A 21,009-nucleotide genomic window follows, 5' to 3' on the forward strand; every position below is an offset into this window, starting at 1 on the left:
ATCAGCTCTTTTTAGTAATTGTTTAATAATTGTATTTTTAAGCATCATTGCCTGAATGTCTTTTTGGTTTTGAACTGATGATCAGACACAACTAAACATCTAAAGTTGTCACCATGGTCTCTTGGGAAGTTGACATTTACTTCACTGATGATTAAAAGATTAATTGATGATGAAGATAACAGTGAGTTGCAGCCTTAGTGTCAACAGGAAATACTTAACATACCTCAGTGGATCAAGATGGTTTTTAAATTGGTCTCAGCAATAAAAGGTTTTTGAAAACAACTCCTGCATGATAAAACGTTCACATATCTGTCTCCACAAACCCTGAAGCATTTAATATTGGCAGAGCTCCTTTTGAGGATTCTCAGTCTTCTAGTTCATGGTGTTTCCAAAACTATTGAGTCAAAAACAGCTGGGCTTGTTGTAGGTTCTTGAAGATATTTTGCCTCTCATCCAAAAGGCTTTTTCAGTTCTGAATAAGTGCTCAGGGAATCCCAGGTGTTCAGTTATTGGCAGAGCCTTCATTTGTCAAAGATACTGTGGAAGAGCTACGACCTCTGAGGTTGACACACTAAATCAATGCTCACAACTCAGTTTGTCAAGCAGGTTTTATTTATGTAGCCCCAAAATCTGGCCTTATAAATACACACTATCTGTCCTTAGATGGTCATAACACAGGAAAGTGTGCAGGATCTTCGGAGTCCCCCTCCACTAAAAAAATGTGCTGCTGAAGGGGAAAGTTTCTCTGAGCTCATCTTAGATTCCACTATAAGGTATCTCGCACATCTTAGCAAGATTTGTGACATTGCAACTATTTTGGAGCCAACCCTGTTCCAATATTCAACTTACACAAGCAGCATGAAGTGGAAACTGGAAGCAACCAGCACACAAACACTGAGAATGGACTTTACAATGAAGTAGGAGACATTGTGGGTGCAGCAGTTAAACTTGCGAAATGAAAAAAATGTGCATATTCATAGATGGGATTATAATGATTTTAACAAGGTAATTGAACTTTTTTGTGGAAAAACCTTATATGACACAAATTATCATTCAAATTTGAATATCTGGAAGTCACCTTAAATCCATTGTGTCACCCTACTCTGACACACTGCAACTAAGAAGAAGTGAAATATAAATGATGTCTTTCTTTTTTATTTTTAGATACAAACCGTAGTTTTGAAGCAGCAAGTGGAACATTTCCACCGATTTTTAGTGAATGAATTCAGAGTAGTAGAGGAGACTCTGTGCTGAAGAGAGGATCATTAAAATGCTGACAGCGTGAAGGGACTGACAGCATGAAGCTGAGCCAATCCTGGAAACACAAACAAGGACAGCCTCATTCACTATAAAGCCTGTTTGTGTACAGACGAGCACAAACCATTAGAGAGAGAGTCATATGCAGCTTAGTGAGTGACTCCTTGTTTGACTTAATGCCGTCTTGCATTGCAGCATTATAAAATTCCCCGGATGTTGACGGCCGAGTGAGTAACATAAGAGTGTAAAAGCTGACATTACAACTTAAATTCAACACAGATGTGATGGTTTGCTGACAATCTGAAAATATCTAATTAGAAAGGAAACAAGAGAGGATGTGTTTCCTTGTGGTGTGTTTGTCATGTGTAATCTGTACTTTAGTGATTATGAAACATTGCATTTGTCTGAGTATCACAGTTTTGCTGCTATATTAAAACTCACACACACACCAACACACACACACATGCACATCAAAGATGGAACGACAGGAAGAACATAATACAAGAGCAACATTGGGATGTGCTGGTTTTATCATTGTTATTAAGAGACTGAGCAACTGTTTTGTATTAGATGTTTTCTCAGGAAATGGAAGGAGTTCTGGAGGAAATCTCAGTTACCAGCAAGAGCTCCAGGTCACGACTTGAGAAGAGAACAAACTGCAGAAAATGTGAGTTTAGTTACAGAAAATAAAAAAAGTAGCTTGCCAGAGAGTTGAGGTGCATAATTCGGGAAATTGTTTTCTTAAAACAAATCTGCGGAAAATGACAGTTAACTCTGAGTCACTGGGACTGATCAGCAGCACGACCCAGACATGTATTTTAATGATGCATGTCTCTTTTGTTTTTCCTTTCCAAGGATCCCAATGACGCCTTAAATCACCAAGAAAATGAAGAAGAAACAGAAGCTAAGGATGGAAAAAAGCAAACTGACAGAATAAGCTTTACACGTGTTTAACGACAAGAAGTAAAGGATGAAAATTAATCAAATACACAAGTGATGAAACCAAAACTGTGGCGTCAATGAAGCGGCACCACTCCCTGCAAAAAAGAGTTACAGTTATCCTGAGTAGGTGGATATCAGATGAGCCATCGTAGGAGCTGATGTTGGGAGACTTTCTGAGACAATGTGGCAGTTTGCTGAAACATCGGTGACAGGATGCACCTGCCTAACAGAGTCTTTGACTTCATGCAGCAAACCAAATTTGAATTATTCTCTCCTACACACATATAGCAATGAGGAAATCCTAAAAATACACATAAAAGTCAATCTGTAAGGTAACATAGAGAACCACTAGAGTATCGAGGGCTAAAAAAAGACAAAAGTGCAGAATCATGCTTAGTGTGTAATATAGAAGAACAAGGATGCAAATTATGGTTACAGTGGAAAGTAGGGTGTTTTATACTTTATGTAATTCACTCTATATATTATCTTAGGTTTCTACAATGCATCTGCACTGATGCACTCTTCATTCTTTCTTTTTTTGTGATGAAACAACTTTATAAATACATAAATATGTAAAAGTTTCAGGCAATAAAAGTAAAGAGGGGATGCTTTCAAAAGATTATATTATGAATTGTTTTTATCAATTAACTTCAATCAATATTTAGTGTGAGAAGATTTGCCTTTAACTCTTACATACTGCTCATATTCTGACTCATAAATATTCTCTACATTAATTCATATTTACAAATTCTGCATTAGTCATTAATTCATGTTTAATTGATCTTATAGGAAAAAAATACATTCACAATCAATATTTTATGGTCCAGGTGAACATTTTTATAGAAATGTTTGAATGCTGATTTTTGTATTATTATTAATTTGTTAAACTTGTACATTTGCATATAAAGAAATATGTATCAGCTGCAAAAAAAACTAAAAATATGGTGTTTTTTCATCTCTCAAAATGTAAAAAAAAATGGGTCAAATGTCTCCCTGAACAGTATGTAAGGGTTAAAACAGCAGCAGTTCTCGTCGGTCAACCCAGTCTCACGGAAATACGTGACACTGTCGGTACACCTGAACACAGTTTTTTAGGTATTTGGCAGGTTGGTTGTTTCCGCATCTTGTTGCCACAGATCTTCTTCTTCTTCTGTGGATTTCAGCGTCTCAGCTGCTTTAGTCTCTTCATGTAATCCCAGTCTGACTCCACGATGCTGAGTTATGCTGAGATAAGGGATCTGTGCAGGCTGCACCATCTGTCGCAGGACTCCTTGTTCTTGTTGTTGCTGAGGATGGTTTTTTATAACTCTGGCTGGATGTTTGGGGGGGTTTTCATGCTGCAGAATAAATTTGGGATTCAAGTCTCTTTGATGGTGTTGCATAACGGACAAAAATCTAAACATCTAAATCACAATCAGCTTTATTGGCCAAGTATACACATACAAGGAATGTGACTCCACAAAGTGCTTACATACAACAATGTTCAGCAAGATTTACATGCAGCAGAACGGAAGAACAGAGATACATAAACATAAACATACGACCACTATGTACAATCAATCAAACTTTATTTATATAGCACCTTTTTATACAGACTAGTGTAGTTCAAAGAGCTTTACAGTTAACTGATTGACAAGCTGATAATAAGACAGAACAAGTGACAAAATTAAACAATTTAAAAATAAAAATAAATGTACATATTTTAAAAGTCAAAACTGGAGACCAATACATGCAAAATAAAATAAAAATGATAAAAATTCTTGAAAATAAAATAAAATAAAATAAGTAAAAAATGAATAATTAAATGGATAAAAAATAATTATATAAATAAGTAAAATAAGAGAGAATAAGAGAAAAGGTTTATTAAAAGTTAGAGTAAAAAAATTAGGTTAAAATAGATTAAAAAGTAAAATAGAATATGTACAAGCAAGTATGTAAAAAATGAGATATAGGAAAAAAAGAAACAACAAATCGACAACATACAGTGTCTATTAAACTGGTTTCTGCAGACTGTAAACAAAGATGCAAGTAGTGCAAATGTTTGTACACATGTCGAGTGCGGAGATGGATAATGTAATAACTTACTGTATATACATACAGTAAGTGGTTATGTGCAGTATGGGTGTGTACATGTCTGTGTCTGTGTTTAATGTATGTTTGACATTGCTTGATGAATGAGTGTGACAGTAAAGGAGGAAGAAACTGTTTTGGTGTTCAGTGATCTGTAGCGCCGACCAGAGGAGAGGAGTTGGAACAGATTGTGTTCAGGGTTTGAGGGGATTTTCGCTGCCCGTTTCCTGACTGTGGAGGAGTACAGATCCCGGATGGAGAGTAGGTCAGCACCCGTTATCTTTCCTGCAGACCTGACTGTTCGTTGAAGTCTGTTGCTGGTCTGTTTGGGGGCCGACCCAAACCAGACAGTGATGAATGTGCTGAGAACAGACTCCATGACTGCAGTGTAAAACTGGATCAGCAGCTCCTGAGGGAGGCTGAGCTTCCTGAGCTGGTGCAGGAAATACATCCACCACTGAGCCTATTTGATGATAAAGTCAGTGTTGGACTCCCACTTCAGGTCCTAGGAGACTGCAGATCAGATCTCTGCAGGACTGTAAACTACTGTATATGATCTAAGATGTCGTCCCCTAAAGATGTTATGACCTAAAAATGGTGCAATCTTTCAGCTTTAAGTAGTCTCTTTTATCTATGAGAGGCAGAAAAGTTCACATCCTGAAAAATGTTTTTATTTAGTGTCAAAGGAAATCTCTTCTTCTACTAGAACAGTTTGACATGAACTCAACAGCGATTAACAAGTTAATTTGTAATCATTTTGCATTTGGATCTAAAGTGACAGGAACCTATCTGTCCATAACACTATGAAGTACACTGTACTGCCCTAGTTTAACTGTTACTGCAGTAACAGTTAAATTATTTGTGGTGCAATTTGGTACAAATTATAAGAAACAAAGTATTAAGTTGGGTTAGTTGCTGTTTTTTCCTTTAACTGACAGAAAATACTTAGTTTCCAGCCAAGAAGCTTATTAATTATAATAAATATATTAATTATTAACCTACAGGCTATGAACACAGTCTATAATGAGTGAGTGCTTATCAACTAAAACAACTTAACACAGTTTTTCCCTATAATTTGTACCAAATGTCCTCAAGATTAATCATTAAAACCTGCAAACTACAAAAAAAAACCCACAGAAATGACTACATACAGTATTTTTTATTATTGCAACAGTTTCATGTTTTGGTGAAATATATATGAGTCACTGTTGCACACATAATGCAAGCGGCATAACATCATAAAAACTGCAATTAAGTCTGTTTTTTGAACTGCAGCTTTTCGCGGGACTTTTGTGAGGGAGGGAGGGACGAGTACAGGAGGAGGGATGTGGATGGAGGTCTGTCATCTCTACATAAACTGGCTGGGGAAATTTCTCCCCCTACTCTTCTGCGGCAGACAAAGAGCAACATGGAAAACCCATTGTGCATTTTGGCTGCAGTGATTCTTTTGGGAGGTTTTTTAGATGCAGCCGCAGCCCAGAAAAACGATACAGCGACTGAGAGCTTTTATTCTTCATCGATCAACTCGACTTTAAAGTCTGTGACTGTGGAGCCGCATAGTCACAGCAGAGAGGGACAAACTGCACCAACAGCAGCAGCAGCAGCAACAGCAGGGACAAAGTTGCTCACAACCACTGTCAGAAAAAATCAGCTGGACACCAAAAACACCAAGAAAAACAGCAAAGAAGTGATCAGCAAAAAAGAGAAAAAAGAAGACTCAGAGGAGAAGACAGAAGATGAGAAAACTCAACTGGGTAAGACAAAAAAAATGTTCAAACCACATCTGAACTTTATCCAAATAGTCCAGACTCACTTATTCCGTGAGGCCAGAGAGACGTCAGGTTAATTAAACTCACGTCACAATGTTAATTAAGTGTCGTTAATTAATGATGCCTTCACGGACCTGTTGAGTGTCTGAATTACAGCCACTCAGCTCAGCCTGTGTAAACCTGTAAATTAAGTTCAACCACATTGTTTCTGCAAGTGTCGAGGGTTGCAGCTCCAGTACATAATCAATTAAGCTACTGATTGCTTTTTGGATTATGCTTATGAGTCTAAAATGTTATAAAATTGTAAAAAAAAAAAAAAAAAAAAAAAAAATGCTTGTTACACTTTTCTAGAGAAAGTGACATCTTCAGATGGCTTGTTTTGTCTGACCAACAGTCCAAAACTTAACATTTACAATCGTATTACAAAGAACATTTGAACATGCAAAAAAAACCTCTATGAAGGATTTAGGAAGAAAAGGTTCTTTAGGTGAGTGAACTCAAGTATTGGTTTATGGTTTGTTTGACACATTTTTTAGAGCTCACAGCCTGAATTTCACAAAATATGTTGTCTTATGTTTGAACTTCCTCTGGATTGATGTGGATAACATTTTCAGGAATGCAACTAGTGATTAATTTGGTAGAAGATGGTCAGAAAAACAACTTATCACAATTTCTTATAGCTCAATGAAAAATTGCTTGCTTTGTTTGACCTACACCCCAAAACTGCAAAAAAACTAAATTTACTGTCATAGAAAACTAAGAAAACTAGTACATATCAACATTTTAAAAGCTTGAATCAGCATATTTTGTGCAAAAATGGGTAGACTAATTGATGATTTAACAAATAAATCATACAAACATTTGTTCAGCTTTGAATATAAGTTGCGGATTTGTCCTCGGATTGTGTGAAATGCCAATGTAAACCTCCCCCACAGCACAGGCTCATTTTTCTTTAGTTATGAAGATGTGGCAGTGAAAACACCCTTGACCTAAAAAGAACAATTAAGGCTGTTTGACAGAAGAAAAAAAAAAGTTGAGTTTGTGATTCATGGGAATGTTACTGGTAAGCCATAAAATGCCCTACAGCTGTAGCTCTCATCCCGCCTGCTCTGCTGAATGTTTGACTTTACTCTCGCTTGGCTCTTAACCATGTCTCATGTTACATTCAAACCCTCCATGGATTCACTTATCTGCGGTCTGCTGTTCCTTCACTCCCCCAGACCAGCAGAGGAGGAGCAGAGGGCCTCCAAACTTCCACTGAACTGATCCAGGATGATTAGAGATATTCCACATAATAAAACAACCGTTGGGACCTCAAATTACATCAGGCATGAGTTTGCTTACTCAGAGGAACCAGAGAGAGAGAGAGAGAGAGAGAGAGAGAGAGAGAGAGAGAGAGAGAGAGAGAGAGAGTTTTTAACCCCTCAGTAGCCAGTCAACAGCTGTTTCTGCATCACAGACTGACTCAAACCTAAAGATTTTTTATCTCCTAAGTGTTTGTGGTTCTCTTCCAGACTGTCCTCCCCTCGGCCTCGAGTCTCTGCGGGTTGACGACTCCCAGATCACAGCTTCTTCCTATCCGCGGACCGGTCTGGGTCCTCACAGGGGGAGGCTGAATATCCAGGTTGGTCTTACTCACAGTACAGTGAAAAGCTTCTTATGCTGCGGAGATTTAAAGAAGTATCAATGCATTTGATTATAATGAGACGTCAGAAGGACACTTTGGTTTATTTTGGAGCAATCCAGTTGAATTCTTTCAGATGATTAAAGCAACATTTATATCCATAAATACTATTAGAATTGTATTTCATTATCCATTAACCTCCCTAATAGTTTTTTGATTAATTGACTAATCGTTCAAAATGTCAGAAAATACTTAAAGTGGCTAAAAAAAACTCCCAGAACCCAAAGTCATGTTTTCAAATGGCTTGTTTTGTTCATTTGACTGCTACAACAGTTTAAATAAAACCCCAAATATTCAATTAACAATCAGGTAAGTCAAAGAAAAGCTTTGATATTCCTGATTAATCTGTCATGTATTCTCTCGATTAATTAGTCACTGGGTTTATGAGATGTTGATAACTGATTCTTAAAGCCCAGTGACGTCCTCAAATGTCTCGTTTTGTTCTGATAAACCCAAAGATTATTTAGTTTATTGTCAAAGAGGACTAAAAAAACTGAAAATATTCACATTGTAGATTCTGGAATCAGAAATGAGTCGAAACATTTAATCGATCATCAAAATACTTTTCTGTCAATTGACTAATAGATGCAGCTCTAAAAATGGCACAATGATTGATAATCAAAATAGTTGCTGATTGATTTTCAGCTGATCAACTTTTGGATTAATTGACTTAATGTTTAAGCTCTAAAATTATAATAAAAAAGGGCAAATTGAAGTTACTAAAAGGTGATAACTTTAATTAAAAATATAAAGTATTTCCTTCATTATGTTTTGATTGTAAAAATTGGACAAATAACTGCTCAAAATATATTAATTGGTTATAAATTCTGATAATCATGTCCACTCTTTTTCACTTAATGTCATCATGTTTTATTTTGTCTTTCTAATTTCCATTTTAACGTCCCTGCATCGTCTTTATTCCTGAAACTAGACTATAAAATAAATTGCCTGCACACTCCATCAATGATTTTTGTCCGCACTTGTTGGCATGTAAAATAACAATTGTAATAAAAAACTTCAGGGGATGGATTATCTGTAGGAAATGTTCTTTCTTGAGCCCTTTTTGTAATTTTTTTCTACAAATGGAGTCTCTTGGAAAATAAGTAGAAATAGCCTGTATTAGTTAGAGCCAGCAATGCTTTTTGGCAGTCGCCTCCCCCGCAGTCTGAAAGCAATTATTTAACAATCAGTTCAATACCAAAATGTTATGCAAGACAGAACCAGGAGCTTTTTTTGGAAAGATTTAATTGATTCTGCAGTTGACAACATATTTCTGTGTAACACACGTTTTATTTTGTTTTTTTAGTCTGGCATTCATGACGGAGATATATACGATGGAGCCTGGTGTGCAGAGTACAAGGACCAACATCAGTGGCTGGAGGTAGACGCCCTCCACCCAACTCTGTTCACTGGAGTCATCCTGCAAGGCCGAAACTCCATCTGGAGGTCAGGTAGTGTCACAATCTGAAGAGTTTATTGTTCCAAAATGAGATATATCTACATGCCTGCCTCTCAAAATAATAAACACACAAAAGAAGGATTGGTTACGCAAATAGTTATCTAAATTTTTGTGCAACAAAGACAAGTTTTTTTATTTGGATCTCAATGGATTAAAGCCTTTGAACATCATTGTCTTGTACTTCATGTGTCCTCTCTGTGCTCTTTATAGGTGGGACTGGGTCAAAACCTACAAAGTCCAGCTGAGCAATGACTCTGTGCACTGGGAAACCTGCATGAATGGGACAAAACACGCGGTGAGAACGGCTTTTGTACTCTTTGATATGAGGAATGTAGCGGCCGTGACCATCGGACCTCAAACAGATGGAAAACAGATTTCAGAAAGAGAGATTTGCCAAAGAGGAATACAGTATGCAGTGTGTACAAAACAGTGTGGGGGATGAATAAAAATACACACAAATGAGGAAAATACAGCAAGTTTGTGGTTGACAATGTAACAGATTATATAACAGCATATAATAGCATATAATCAAAGATAATGATTGTTAAGAGAAGGACTAATTTACTAGTGTCTCTACTATGCCAACATTCAAATGTGTATTCAGATTTAAGTGCAACAGTATGAAGGTGTAAATCGAAATACAAAGAAATTTAAAGGTTTGTACGACAAGTAAAACAATTTTTTTCTCCAATTGGCACCACTTGTCAGTGTGTTGGACAGTTTACTGGAAAAATTTGGTCTCTTTTCTCCGAACTGGGGTTGAAACTAATATTTTTTTTACTCTGTTTTTCATTTAAAGTCCATAACTGCCAAGGAGGTCATGTTTTCAGTCTGTTGTTCTGCTAACAGACAGATTTCAGTCTGACATTTTTACCGTGTGTGTAAATGAAAAAAACATCTGGCACGTTTATCCCATGACTAAAAAAATCCAGATGCATAGTAACAAAACTAAAAGTCTACAGTCACTGAGAGGCTGCACATAGACACAGAAGTACTTTAAGCTAAATGCTAACATGCTGATGATTAGCAGATATGATGTTTACCATGTTCACCATCTTTGCTAATTAGCACTAAACAAAGTATAGCAGAAACTGATGGGAATGTAATTTGTTGTGCAGGTGTTTATGAAAAAAATATCATATGAACACTTACTCCAACCACAAAACTGATTTATTTTGCTCATAATTGTTCTTTTATTTTAAGCTTGTACAGCACTTTGGTCAACTGAGGTTGTTTGAAATGTGCTACATAAATAAACTTGGCTTTTTTATGCCTTTATTCAGACACTATCTGGCAGAGAGGCTGAGAGGAAACACAGAGAGAGAGAGGGGAATGACCTGCAGCATGGGTCTCTGGCTGGATTTGAACCAGAGATGCTGATTTTGTGGCTTGCGCTCTAACCACTCGACCACCAGGGCGTTCCCTGACTTGACTTTTGATCCTATTTGGATCTTCGTCAAGTCATAAAATAAAGAATTGGATTAATTAAAAACTAGACCCAATGATCAAAGTTATAACAGTTCGTGTAGTCCTGAGGAGGGCATGGATGTTCGGCAGTCCATCAAAAAGTTGTTTAGACATTTCACTCAAAACTACAAATGTCAGCCTGTGGGAGGCGCTAGAGAAATAGTCATAAGATCAAAGTCAGTATGATTTATCCTCTGATGACCATGAATGTATGTCCAAAGTTTCATAGCAACCCATCCAACAGTTGTTGAGATGATAGCAAATCATAGAGAAAATATGTACGTCTCTGTTTTGAAACTATCGGCTTTATGAGATTGTGCAGCCTTACATGTAAACGTGTCAGTATATTTCTAACATTGAATTTTTACAGATATTTGTAGGAAATGAGAATCAAGAGATTCCGGTGCTCGGACTCCTTCCTGTTCCCATCGTTGCCCGTTTCATCCGCATCAACCCGCAGACCTGGTACGAGAACGGCACCATCTGCTTCAGAGCTGAGATACTCGGCTGTCGTGTCAACGGTAGGTAAAAATACTCAGGTGTTAGTAATTATGACGGTGTTGACAGTAACCTACATTTCAAAATACATTACAATGTTGCTGTTTTGTGAAGAATCGTTGGTAGTGTGTCTGTCAACAAAGTTTATAAAACCCAATGTTCTGTTTCCTCGTAGATCCACATGACATCTACGCTTCAGAGCAAGAACCAGGATCAAAAGACAGTCTGGACTTCAGACACCACAACTACAAAGAGATGAGAAAGGTTAGAGAGCGTGAAGCACGGCTGCGAGGCCACACATGCACGATGAGTAACTTTGGTTCCCCTACAGCTAATGCCAAGGATTTTACTCACGCTGTAAACACTTTGCAGATTTTCCCAGAGTTTAGATTTAACCCTTTGAAGACTTTTTACTCCAACTTGTCTTTTTAACCCCCGAAGCTCATGAAGTCTGTGACTGAGGAGTGTCCGGACATCACCCGCATCTACACCATAGGGAAGAGCTACTTGGGTCTCAAACTCTACGTCATGGAGATCTCAGATAATCCCGGCAAACATGAACTCGGTGAGATCGATTAAACTTATTTTTCTTGTACAGAGTGCATTGGGTTTCTCAAGTCGCCCTAAGTCGAGCTTAGCTGCTCAGGGATCCAGTTCAACATCCTCCAGTGTTTACACAGGCCGGTTTCTGCAGCAGCACCACACAGAAAGGCTGGAGTGTCATGTAGAGAAGGCCTCTCTTATGTAAATAAACTGATAAAGAATTGACATTGTGGGCTGAACAGTCACCACCAAAAATGAGGGATTTCTTTGTCATACTGTCTTCAGATGCAGACTGAGTATAAATACATTAAGTGGAGCACTTTTTGTCTTTCTTTCTTCTAAAGCAAACCATATAAACACATTTTAAAATTGTATTACCAATGGGAATTTAGTTTATTTATGTGTTGTTAACAGCTAACATTAAGTGGTTTTATGGTTAAACGATCATTGGTGCCAAATGCAAGAAGAGGTTTAGGCATTGCACATTTCTTCTTTTTGAGTAATACAGTCCAAAAACTGCTGATGTATCATGCAGATTTTGGGTCTTTGGAGTCTTGGTGGTTTTGTTCTTTATATTCAGGAATGTCTGCCATCAAGTCTGGCCAATCCATGTATGATTATTGGCAAAGTACTGTGTTACAGTTTCACGCTGTTGCCAAACACAGCGCTAAAAGTTTTGAAAGTTTTATCTGAGAGATTGAATGTGTTCCTGATGTGCCTCTGGGCTTCAGCTTAAAAATTCATGTACAGCGAGACCTTTAAACTGATGTTATGCCTTTGTGCAAGTAAAGGGAGTAAAGGGAGTCTTGTTTTCTTTTCTCTCTTGGCAGGTGAGCCAGAGTTTCGATATGTGGCGGGGATGCACGGGAACGAGGCTCTTGGCCGAGAGCTGGTCCTCAACCTCATGCAGTACATCTGCCGTGAGTACAAGAAGGGCAACCAACGTATCGTACGACTGGTCACCGACACTCGAATCCACCTCCTGCCCTCCATGAACCCTGACGGATATGAAGCAGCTTACGAGAAGGTGAAGTGACTGATTAATTCTTGTGGCTCTAAAGTAAAGAGGGAAGTTCAGCGTCTCTTCTCAAATTAAAGTTGTAGGTGAAGTTTTCTTGCAAACAAACTAAAGTTTTGTTTAGTCATCATTAAAATGTAATGTGTGTATCCTTTAGATCTAACAATTGTTAAGAATATGCTTTTTAAAGTATTTTAAATCCTGCATTGAATTACCGTTTTATATCGGTGTTTACTAGCTTGCAGTCTTCCTCTACCCTTCCTTTGCTGGCACATCGCAGTGTGTCTTGGCACATTACAGCCACCTGTAGATCTGTGGAATAGTGTGAGACCATTGGCAGGCATGTGTATCACGTCACCTGTGGACATGCATGCATGCATACATGTGCAGTATGAGACACCAAAACTGTCTCCTTAAGTCATAAAAAACCTGCTCTGTAGCAATGAGGTCAGAAACTCCTTGTACCTTTTAAATGTGTTGGACCACAAGTTGGCTGTCCGTCAAAACAGTTGATTAAATCACAACCACAAACAGTTTGATTCTGCTCAAACTTGATGAGATAATAGATGTGGGAATTGGTGTGATTTCTGATTGATAACTCCGCTTCCATCACTCACGGTAGACAGCACATTTATTGAGTTGTTCATTAAGACTTCAAGATGTGCAAAGTATTATTTTATCCCAGACGCTGGCATGGTTTTCATGTCCCGTATGTATTATGAATTTGTGAATCCATCTATTGTATTAAGTTTTATTCTGATTTATCTACTGCAGGGCTCAGAGTTGGCCAGCTGGGCTGAAGGACGATACACCTTTGACAGAATAGACCTGAATAGTAATTTTCCGGACCTGAACAACATCATGTGGGATGCTCAAGAGGTGGCAGCAGACAAATCCAAAGTCTCCAATCACTACATCCCAATGCCGGAGTACTACACCAGAGAAGACGCCGTCGTAAGAGATGCTGCTGCTTCACAACAGTGGAGATGTACACAACAATCAAACAATCAATACACATTGTTGAAAAGCTCAGGAATATGTTTGCAGAATTTGTAAATGTCCAACGTTGGCGCCATCTGGTGGTGACATTGAGAACAGCAGTAATGCATGCCAGTTAAAGACACAAGACACCTAAACATTCAAATTTATTAAATAAAAATTCAACAATTCATGATTTTAAAGTCATCCCGTATCAAGCTAAGTAATAAAACTTAGAAAAGAGACAAAATCTGACTTTAACAGATGTTACCAAATTACAAAGAAGTAAATTCCAGTGTGCTATGCCAAAGGCTGCCACAGAAGAATGGGTGACATTTAAAAGATGTTAGTTTAGAGATTCATCGGGCCATAAATGTCGGGCAAAGTGAAAAGCAGTTTTTGTTAGTCATGTGTAGACAGTTTGAGGAGAGGAAATGTTTCCATTTCAGTGGCATGCGAGCCCTTCAATGTCCCTAAATCAGGAAATGATCAGAGCCAAGAAAACAGAGGCTTTACTTGAAGACTGAGCTTTGGTCACTCTTTGGTTTGGTGAAAGGTTCCCTGTTGAAGAACTTATTAAAACTCTGCAGACTGATGAAAAAAAAAAAAAAAAGGTTACAGTGCTTTCTTTGAAATAAACTAGACAAAAACCAACTGCATTGTACAGTATAAAAACTGAACTCAAGTTTATTATTACTCATGGAGATAAATTAAAATATGAAATGTCAATAAAAAAAAGTAGGATCAAATATAACAATAATATAGATATATAATATAAAATACTAATAATAAAGGAATGCAGACATATAAACAAAGCATTCATATGCAAAATAAAGTAAAGTAAGGTGCAAAATCTTAACCTGAGTCTGAATCTTTTTAAATATTTCCTGTGGCAGACTAATTGTATGCTTACATTTCATCTTATTGATAAGTTTAAATAGAAGGCCTGCATTCAAAATCATACTTCAATTTAAAAAAAAAAATTTAGTTGCAAAATGTACCTACCTATAAGTGCTAACACCTAAATGTTCGAAGTAAAAGCAATCATTATGCAAAAGTAAGATATATTTATTATACATTTATATACACAGATAAGCAGCAGCTGTAAAAAGTATTCACTACTTTAGACTTTTATTGCTTTTCACCAGATTCTTCAGATCATCAGGAAAAAGTCCCTTTAATGTCAAAGTGAAAACTAAAGCTAAAAAATCGAGATCTGAAGAATAAGTGCAATATTTCCTTTAAAATTGTACTTAAGTACATCACTTGAGTAAAAGTACTTTGTTACATCCAACCACTGATAATAAGAAAAATTAATTTACAGTGTTTAAGCAGCAAAGGGGAGATCAAAAACAGAAAGGGCATCATTAATTAATTAACAAATAAGTAAACAAGCAATATGAACAAAAGTAGACAACAGGAAATATAAAAAATTGTGTAGAATAAAAATAGTAACATTATAAACAAGAAGAATATCAGTATTGTCAGAATGATAATAATAATATATCTGAGTGTGATATCTTGGGCTTCCAGCTTAATTGTTTGTTTGATGATGATTTATCTCGCAGGTGGCTCCAGAGACTCGATCCGTCATCAACTGGATGCAGGATATTCCCTTCGTGCTCAGTGCGAACTTCCACGGGGGCGAGCTGGTGATTACGTACCCCTACGACTGCACGCGTGACTGGGCTCCCGTGGAAGACACCCCCACTGCAGACAACGCTTTCTTCCGCTGGCTGTCCCACGTCTACGCCTCCACCAACCTGGTGTTGGCCAACCCCGACCGCCGCGTCTGCCACTCCGAAGACTTCCAGCAACACAACAACATCATCAACGGCGGAGCCTGGCACACCGTCCCTGGCAGTGAGTCGCCTCGTAGCTTTGAATGATTCAAACCATCTGAGAGGTTTCAGTCCAGAAATATGTGTGTTGCTCGAGGAGGAGATGACAGCCGTTGTTAATCAATGACAGAAGAAAGTACAAATGATAAAACTTGTAAAAAATTATTAAAAAATGTTGATACTAGGACACAAACATTTAAAAATATATTTAAAAAATCCTTCAATCTGTGCAGTTAGGGTCCCTTAAATTTTCTTATTTAATGGTTAGTTTAGCACACTTAGAAAAAGTCCTATTAAACTTTATATTTACTGGCTAAACACACAAAGTACTAAAGTATGTTTTTACTGAAGAGATAAATAACATTTTATAAGGATAATTTTGGTCAATTAAGGATGAAACTCAATAGTTTTACTCCTTAAATTACTGGTTCTGTGCACCATAATCCTGAATAACACTCCTCACAGTTAATAAAGTGGTTTTGTTCCCTGCCGTCTCTCTTACAATAGTAGAGTACAACCCTGGCAAGGATGTAACAAGAAAATACATCATCAGTGCAAGATGCAGTTCTCGTGCTTGTTTGACTGGCATAATAACTGTTAGTCTGGCCCCTTTGACCTTCTTGCACAAGTGACGTGGCAGCAATGAAATCTGGACACAAGTGGCAAGTTCAAGACACAAAACAGTGACAGGTGGGAACAGCAACGTGTCTCAGCTGTCCTGTTGTGATAAGCATGTTAATGACAGGCGGGAACAGACACAGACTGAACAGGCAACTTAACAAGGGTCGAACTGAAAGCTGGATTTTAAGACTAATTTAACTAACGAGCAGATGAAGTGCAGGTGAGGAGGACACAGAGCAGGGCTAACGGGGATAGATGCAGGACAGGTGTGGAGGAGGGCAGAGGGAGTCAAAAAAACCCCAATAATACAGTCCTCTTCATAATAATCCAACATGCATGGAACTGCAAGCAACTTTACAACCTCGCTTATCCATAATAAAATAGAAAACCAAAAGAACACGTCTTAATAACTCAGTATAAGCTGTGTGAGAACAGAGCAGAATGAAAACAAAGATTGGCTAACTAATAAAGGCATCTTTAATAATATCATGTCAGATAGTCTTTCAATAGTCCAACTCAAAATAAGCCCTTACCCACACAGTCCAGTCCAAACAAAAAGGGAAAAAGTCTGAGGGTCTCTGGAGGACTGATCGTGACTCATGACAGTGAGTTTTACTTTTACAACAAAAAGCATTTTGTTATTTATTAGTTTATTGTATTTGCTTTTTTTTTTTTTTGCCTTACTCAGTTCAATGCCTTTAGTGTCATTGCACAAGGGACGATAAAATTAAGTGTCTCCAGTGGTACAAATAGTAACATAAAACTACAAACAATAGTAAACAGAGGTGTAAAAGCAGAATGGTGGGGATTAAGCCAAATACATAAAATTGTAAATGTCAGTGTTTTAACTTTTACTTTTTTGCAATTATATTTTATTGATGAAAATATAGACATCGCATGTATGAACGAAAAAGTGCATTTTTTTGTATTTAACATTTTTCAGCAATATGGATAAAAACTAAATAAAATAAGAAAGAAAGGGGTAAGAATGGTGAAAAAAACCCAGTAATACCCAATAAAATCACATGGTGAGCATTATTTTGAAGTACCGACAGCACAAAAAGACAACCTGTGTTTAATGGAGACCAGCTTCCTTTAACACACACTGGACTCTCTGTGTGTTTCTCTCCTGCAGGTATGAATGATTTCAGCTACCTGCACACTAACTGCTTTGAGGTGACGGTGGAGCTTTCCTGCGATAAGTTCCCTCATGCCAGTGAGCTTCCCATCGAGTGGGAGAACAACAAGGAGTCTCTGATCGTCTACATGGAGCAGGTCAGTCGGCTTCTGCGGTTTTCCAAAGATACAGCTGTATTTTTGTGTTTTTATCTTGTTTTTTAACCTTTTACATGTCCATTGCTGCTGGTCCTGTTCTTGTCAATTTGCAGCTGCTTCAGAGTGAATCAATTTTTTTCAGTTTCTGCCTTTAATTTCCCTTTTTGGGGCCTCACAGTGCTGCATTTTGTCTTCTCTCAGGTTCATAGAGGGCTCAAAGGTGTGGTGAGGGATAAACTGACCAAAAAAGGAATCGCAGACGCTATAATCAAAGTGGAAGACCACGACCACGACATCCGATCAGGTGAGAAACTAGACGTTATTTCTCTGTGAGCTTTTCTTTCTCATGACAAAAATACAGCGTTACAGAAACTGTGAAACAATTCAAACATTACAATGTGGAGATGTAAATTTCAAATCTTTTCCCCAGGCAAAATCTTTAAATGGTTCAGCTTTAAAACATCTTTCTGTTTTTTTTTTTTTTTTGCGTGTTTCAGCTCTGCCCTCCTTAAGTTGTTTTATTGATTAGGTTTTTTTCCTGGGTTGTTTTTTCCCCCTTTTTTTGCATTTATTTGATAGTAACATTAAAAAGATGACAGGAAATGAGTGAAGAGAGAGGACTTGAACCAGGGAAGTTGCAGTTACATGTTTAGCATCATAAAACACTTGAAAGACTTTAATCATAGATCAACAGATGTGTGTTATTCCTGGGATAATCTCATGATACCAGACAACCAGAGATCTCTAAGAACATATTAAAATTAAATGACTTACTTGATTATAAAATTGGACTGATAATGTATAATAACTTGTTAACATGCAATATTCTAAACATCTTTGTAAGAAGAGACAGAAAATATGAACTTAAAGGAATATTTATATTAAAAAAATTAAAGGCATGGATGAATATAAAAAATAAATACATGTCAATAAAAGGAGAGATTGTATGGAACAATTGTGAGGATGAATTAAAAATGTGTTGTACAATCACTCCTCTGCATGTCTCCGCCCTGATATGAACGGCTGCTGTTAACACTTTGGATTAGTTCTGCAATGCAGGTTTATTTTCTAGTCTCTAATTGTTTCCACCCAGTTTTGAACAAACAAGTATAACGCACGCACATCCAAAAAAAAAGTTCACAGGTCCTGGATCAAAAATCACACAAATGATCCACACACTGTGCTAATAGCTCCCAGCATTTTCATTTTAATTAAACCCATTTTTAACAACAAAACCTGGGAGATTGTCCTCAGTCTCTATGAGCAAAGCGTTTTCACTATTCCAGGGCTGGATGTGTGAATATTTCTTTCTACAGCTTATAGCAAAGAAAAACAGACAACACTGCTGCACAAATAATCTACTTCTGAGTGCAAACAGATCCCCTCTGTTCAGTCAGTAACTGAAGCAACAGTGCATTTGATGACTGTGTGCATGGTGTGTGCACATTACTACACACAATACTACTGTTAGATTTGTGCTGTGGAGACAACAAATGATCATATTTTTCTCCTGCAGCTGCTGACGGAGACTACTGGCGCCTTCTGAACCCGGGCCAGTACAAGGTGGTGGTTTGGGCCGAGGGTTACTACCCATCAGTGCGTCATTGCAACGTCGGCATGGAGCTGCATGCCACCATCTGCGACTTCGGCCTGACCAAAACATCCATCCAGAGGCTGAAGGAGATCCGGGCCAGAGGAGGAAAGATACCGCAGGACCTTCAGCTGCGTCTCCGAGCTCTGAGGCTCCGTAAGCTCCGCGCCAGCACCAAGGCCACCAACCGCCTTAGGGAGAGTCAGCAGAAGCAGGCGAGGAAAGCTCGGTCCTCTGGAGCCCAGAGAGTATGAGAAGGGACGAGGGGCAGACGAAGCCTCCCGAATCTGATTATAGGTTGAAAGAGTTCAGCCTTAGAAGCGTGCCGTCTGGGAAAAGTGACACGTCCCTACTGGTTATTACTGAGAGGACACAGTTAAAGAGTCATTTCACCCAATTTAAAAACATGCACACAGTTCAATGTGCTGCTTTCACAGCAATAGATGTGCACCTGGTGATCACTGCATTAAAGGATAGATCCACAATTTTGCAAGTCAAATCAGGAGCCCAAATGAACATTGACACTTTTTTCTTGCTGTAATCATTCCTCCTGTTCACACTGACCATTAGAAGATGCCTTCATAATGCACTTATAATGTAAGTGATGGAGGATATAATCCACAGTCCTCCTTCTGTGCAAAAATGTATTTAAAAGCTTATATTAAGCTGATATGAAGCTTCAGCTGTCCAAATGAGTCAAACAATGTGGCAGATATCCACTTGATGTGATTAACTCAAACTGTTGAAGCCTCATATAAGCTTCACATCTACTTTTAAATGACTGTGTGGAAACACTGTGGATATTAGCTCCCATCACTTACACTGAAAGCTCATTTAAAGATCTTTTAACAGTCAGTATGAACAGGAGGAATGATTAGTGAGGAAAACCTCTTTCTCTGTTCATATGGAAACGTGAGTGTTGTTTCAAGACCGAGTTGAAAAAAAGTGAAAATTTCCTTTAAATTATGATCAATAAAAGTTCAGCAGTGAAGTGTTTGGGTGTATTGACCCTGATTGTCACATAAACACCTAAAAAAGTGGAGAAAACCTGAAAGAGTTTTTATTAAAAAAAAGATGCAAACTGAAAACGATAACGTCCAACATGTTTCAAACAAGTTAAGGAACTTTTTGAAGGATAATGGACATCTACACATTTATGGACACTTTTTTTGAATGATAAAAGTTCAAAATCACTTGTTTTTTTAGTTTGTTTTTATTAACTGTGTTTATGTATCTGATGAGTAAAGAGACTGAGTAGAGTAGATAAGTGTCAGCTGGTCTGATATGTAACATTGCCCTTACACTGTTTGACAGAAGTCCAATGGGACCACAACGTCTCAAATAAATCTTCCTTATTTGTGTTATCTATATACATCTATGTCTTGTGTCTAAATCTGAGCCTAGTGTGGAGAAAGGTGGGACAGACTATTAAGCAGCTTCTTTGCTGGTAATAAGTTTGACTGCCATCTGGTGGCTGATAGGTGGATAAGAAATCCTGGAAATAAAAATAAGAAGAATAGAAAATTAAAATACTTGACTCAAACACAAAACAGTCAGCAGTGCAAAAGAAGCTAACCTTTTATTTCAGTGATGATAAGTACCATTTTCAGTATCATTGTTGGGATTTCTTTCTGTGTAAAGCCATGTCGGAAACAACAGTGCGAACCCCCTCCTCCAGCTGTGTTCACTCGAGGTGACAGTGCATACTGAGAACATTCAGTTAATCCGCAACAAAATACAGGTTAAAACAGGACAGAGAAAAACAAAACAAATTTGTTAAAAATGAACCCGGTTTCTTTAGTTGCTATACCTGAAGTGAAAATGGCAGATAAGACACTTCTCTCCGAAGAGCGTGTGAGTAGGTGAAATAAAAGCAGCAGGGAATATACAGCATGGTTGGTCCTTCAACTTTTAGTTCAGTCACTTTAAAAACAATGAAACTACATTTCACTTAGGAAATCACATCCACTAGAGGCTGTTTTTTTTAAATGCATGT

The 21,009-nt window shown here is 37.7% G+C and overlaps 1 protein-coding gene across 1 annotated transcript; it reads left to right on the top strand.

Annotated features, from left to right (window-relative positions):
• Nucleotides 1-5,672: 5,672 nt before the first annotated feature.
• Nucleotides 5,673-20,359, top strand: cpxm1a (carboxypeptidase X (M14 family), member 1a). Its single transcript, XM_062440960.1, has 13 exons — nt 5,673-6,023; nt 7,553-7,662; nt 9,029-9,168; nt 9,392-9,476; nt 11,019-11,169; nt 11,322-11,410; nt 11,588-11,711; nt 12,520-12,716; nt 13,482-13,661; nt 15,254-15,548; nt 17,283-17,422; nt 17,624-17,726; nt 18,939-20,359. Exons 1-13 carry the CDS (start codon nt 5,678-5,680, stop codon nt 19,265-19,267), a joined length of 2,289 nt encoding a protein of 762 aa, XP_062296944.1. The 5' UTR covers nt 5,673-5,677; the 3' UTR covers nt 19,268-20,359.
• The last annotated feature ends 650 nt before the right edge of the window (nt 20,360-21,009 follow it).

Source organism: Scomber scombrus, chromosome 19 (assembly GCF_963691925.1).
Source record: "Scomber scombrus chromosome 19, fScoSco1.1, whole genome shotgun sequence".
Lineage (NCBI taxonomy): Eukaryota > Metazoa > Chordata > Actinopteri > Scombriformes > Scombridae > Scomber > Scomber scombrus.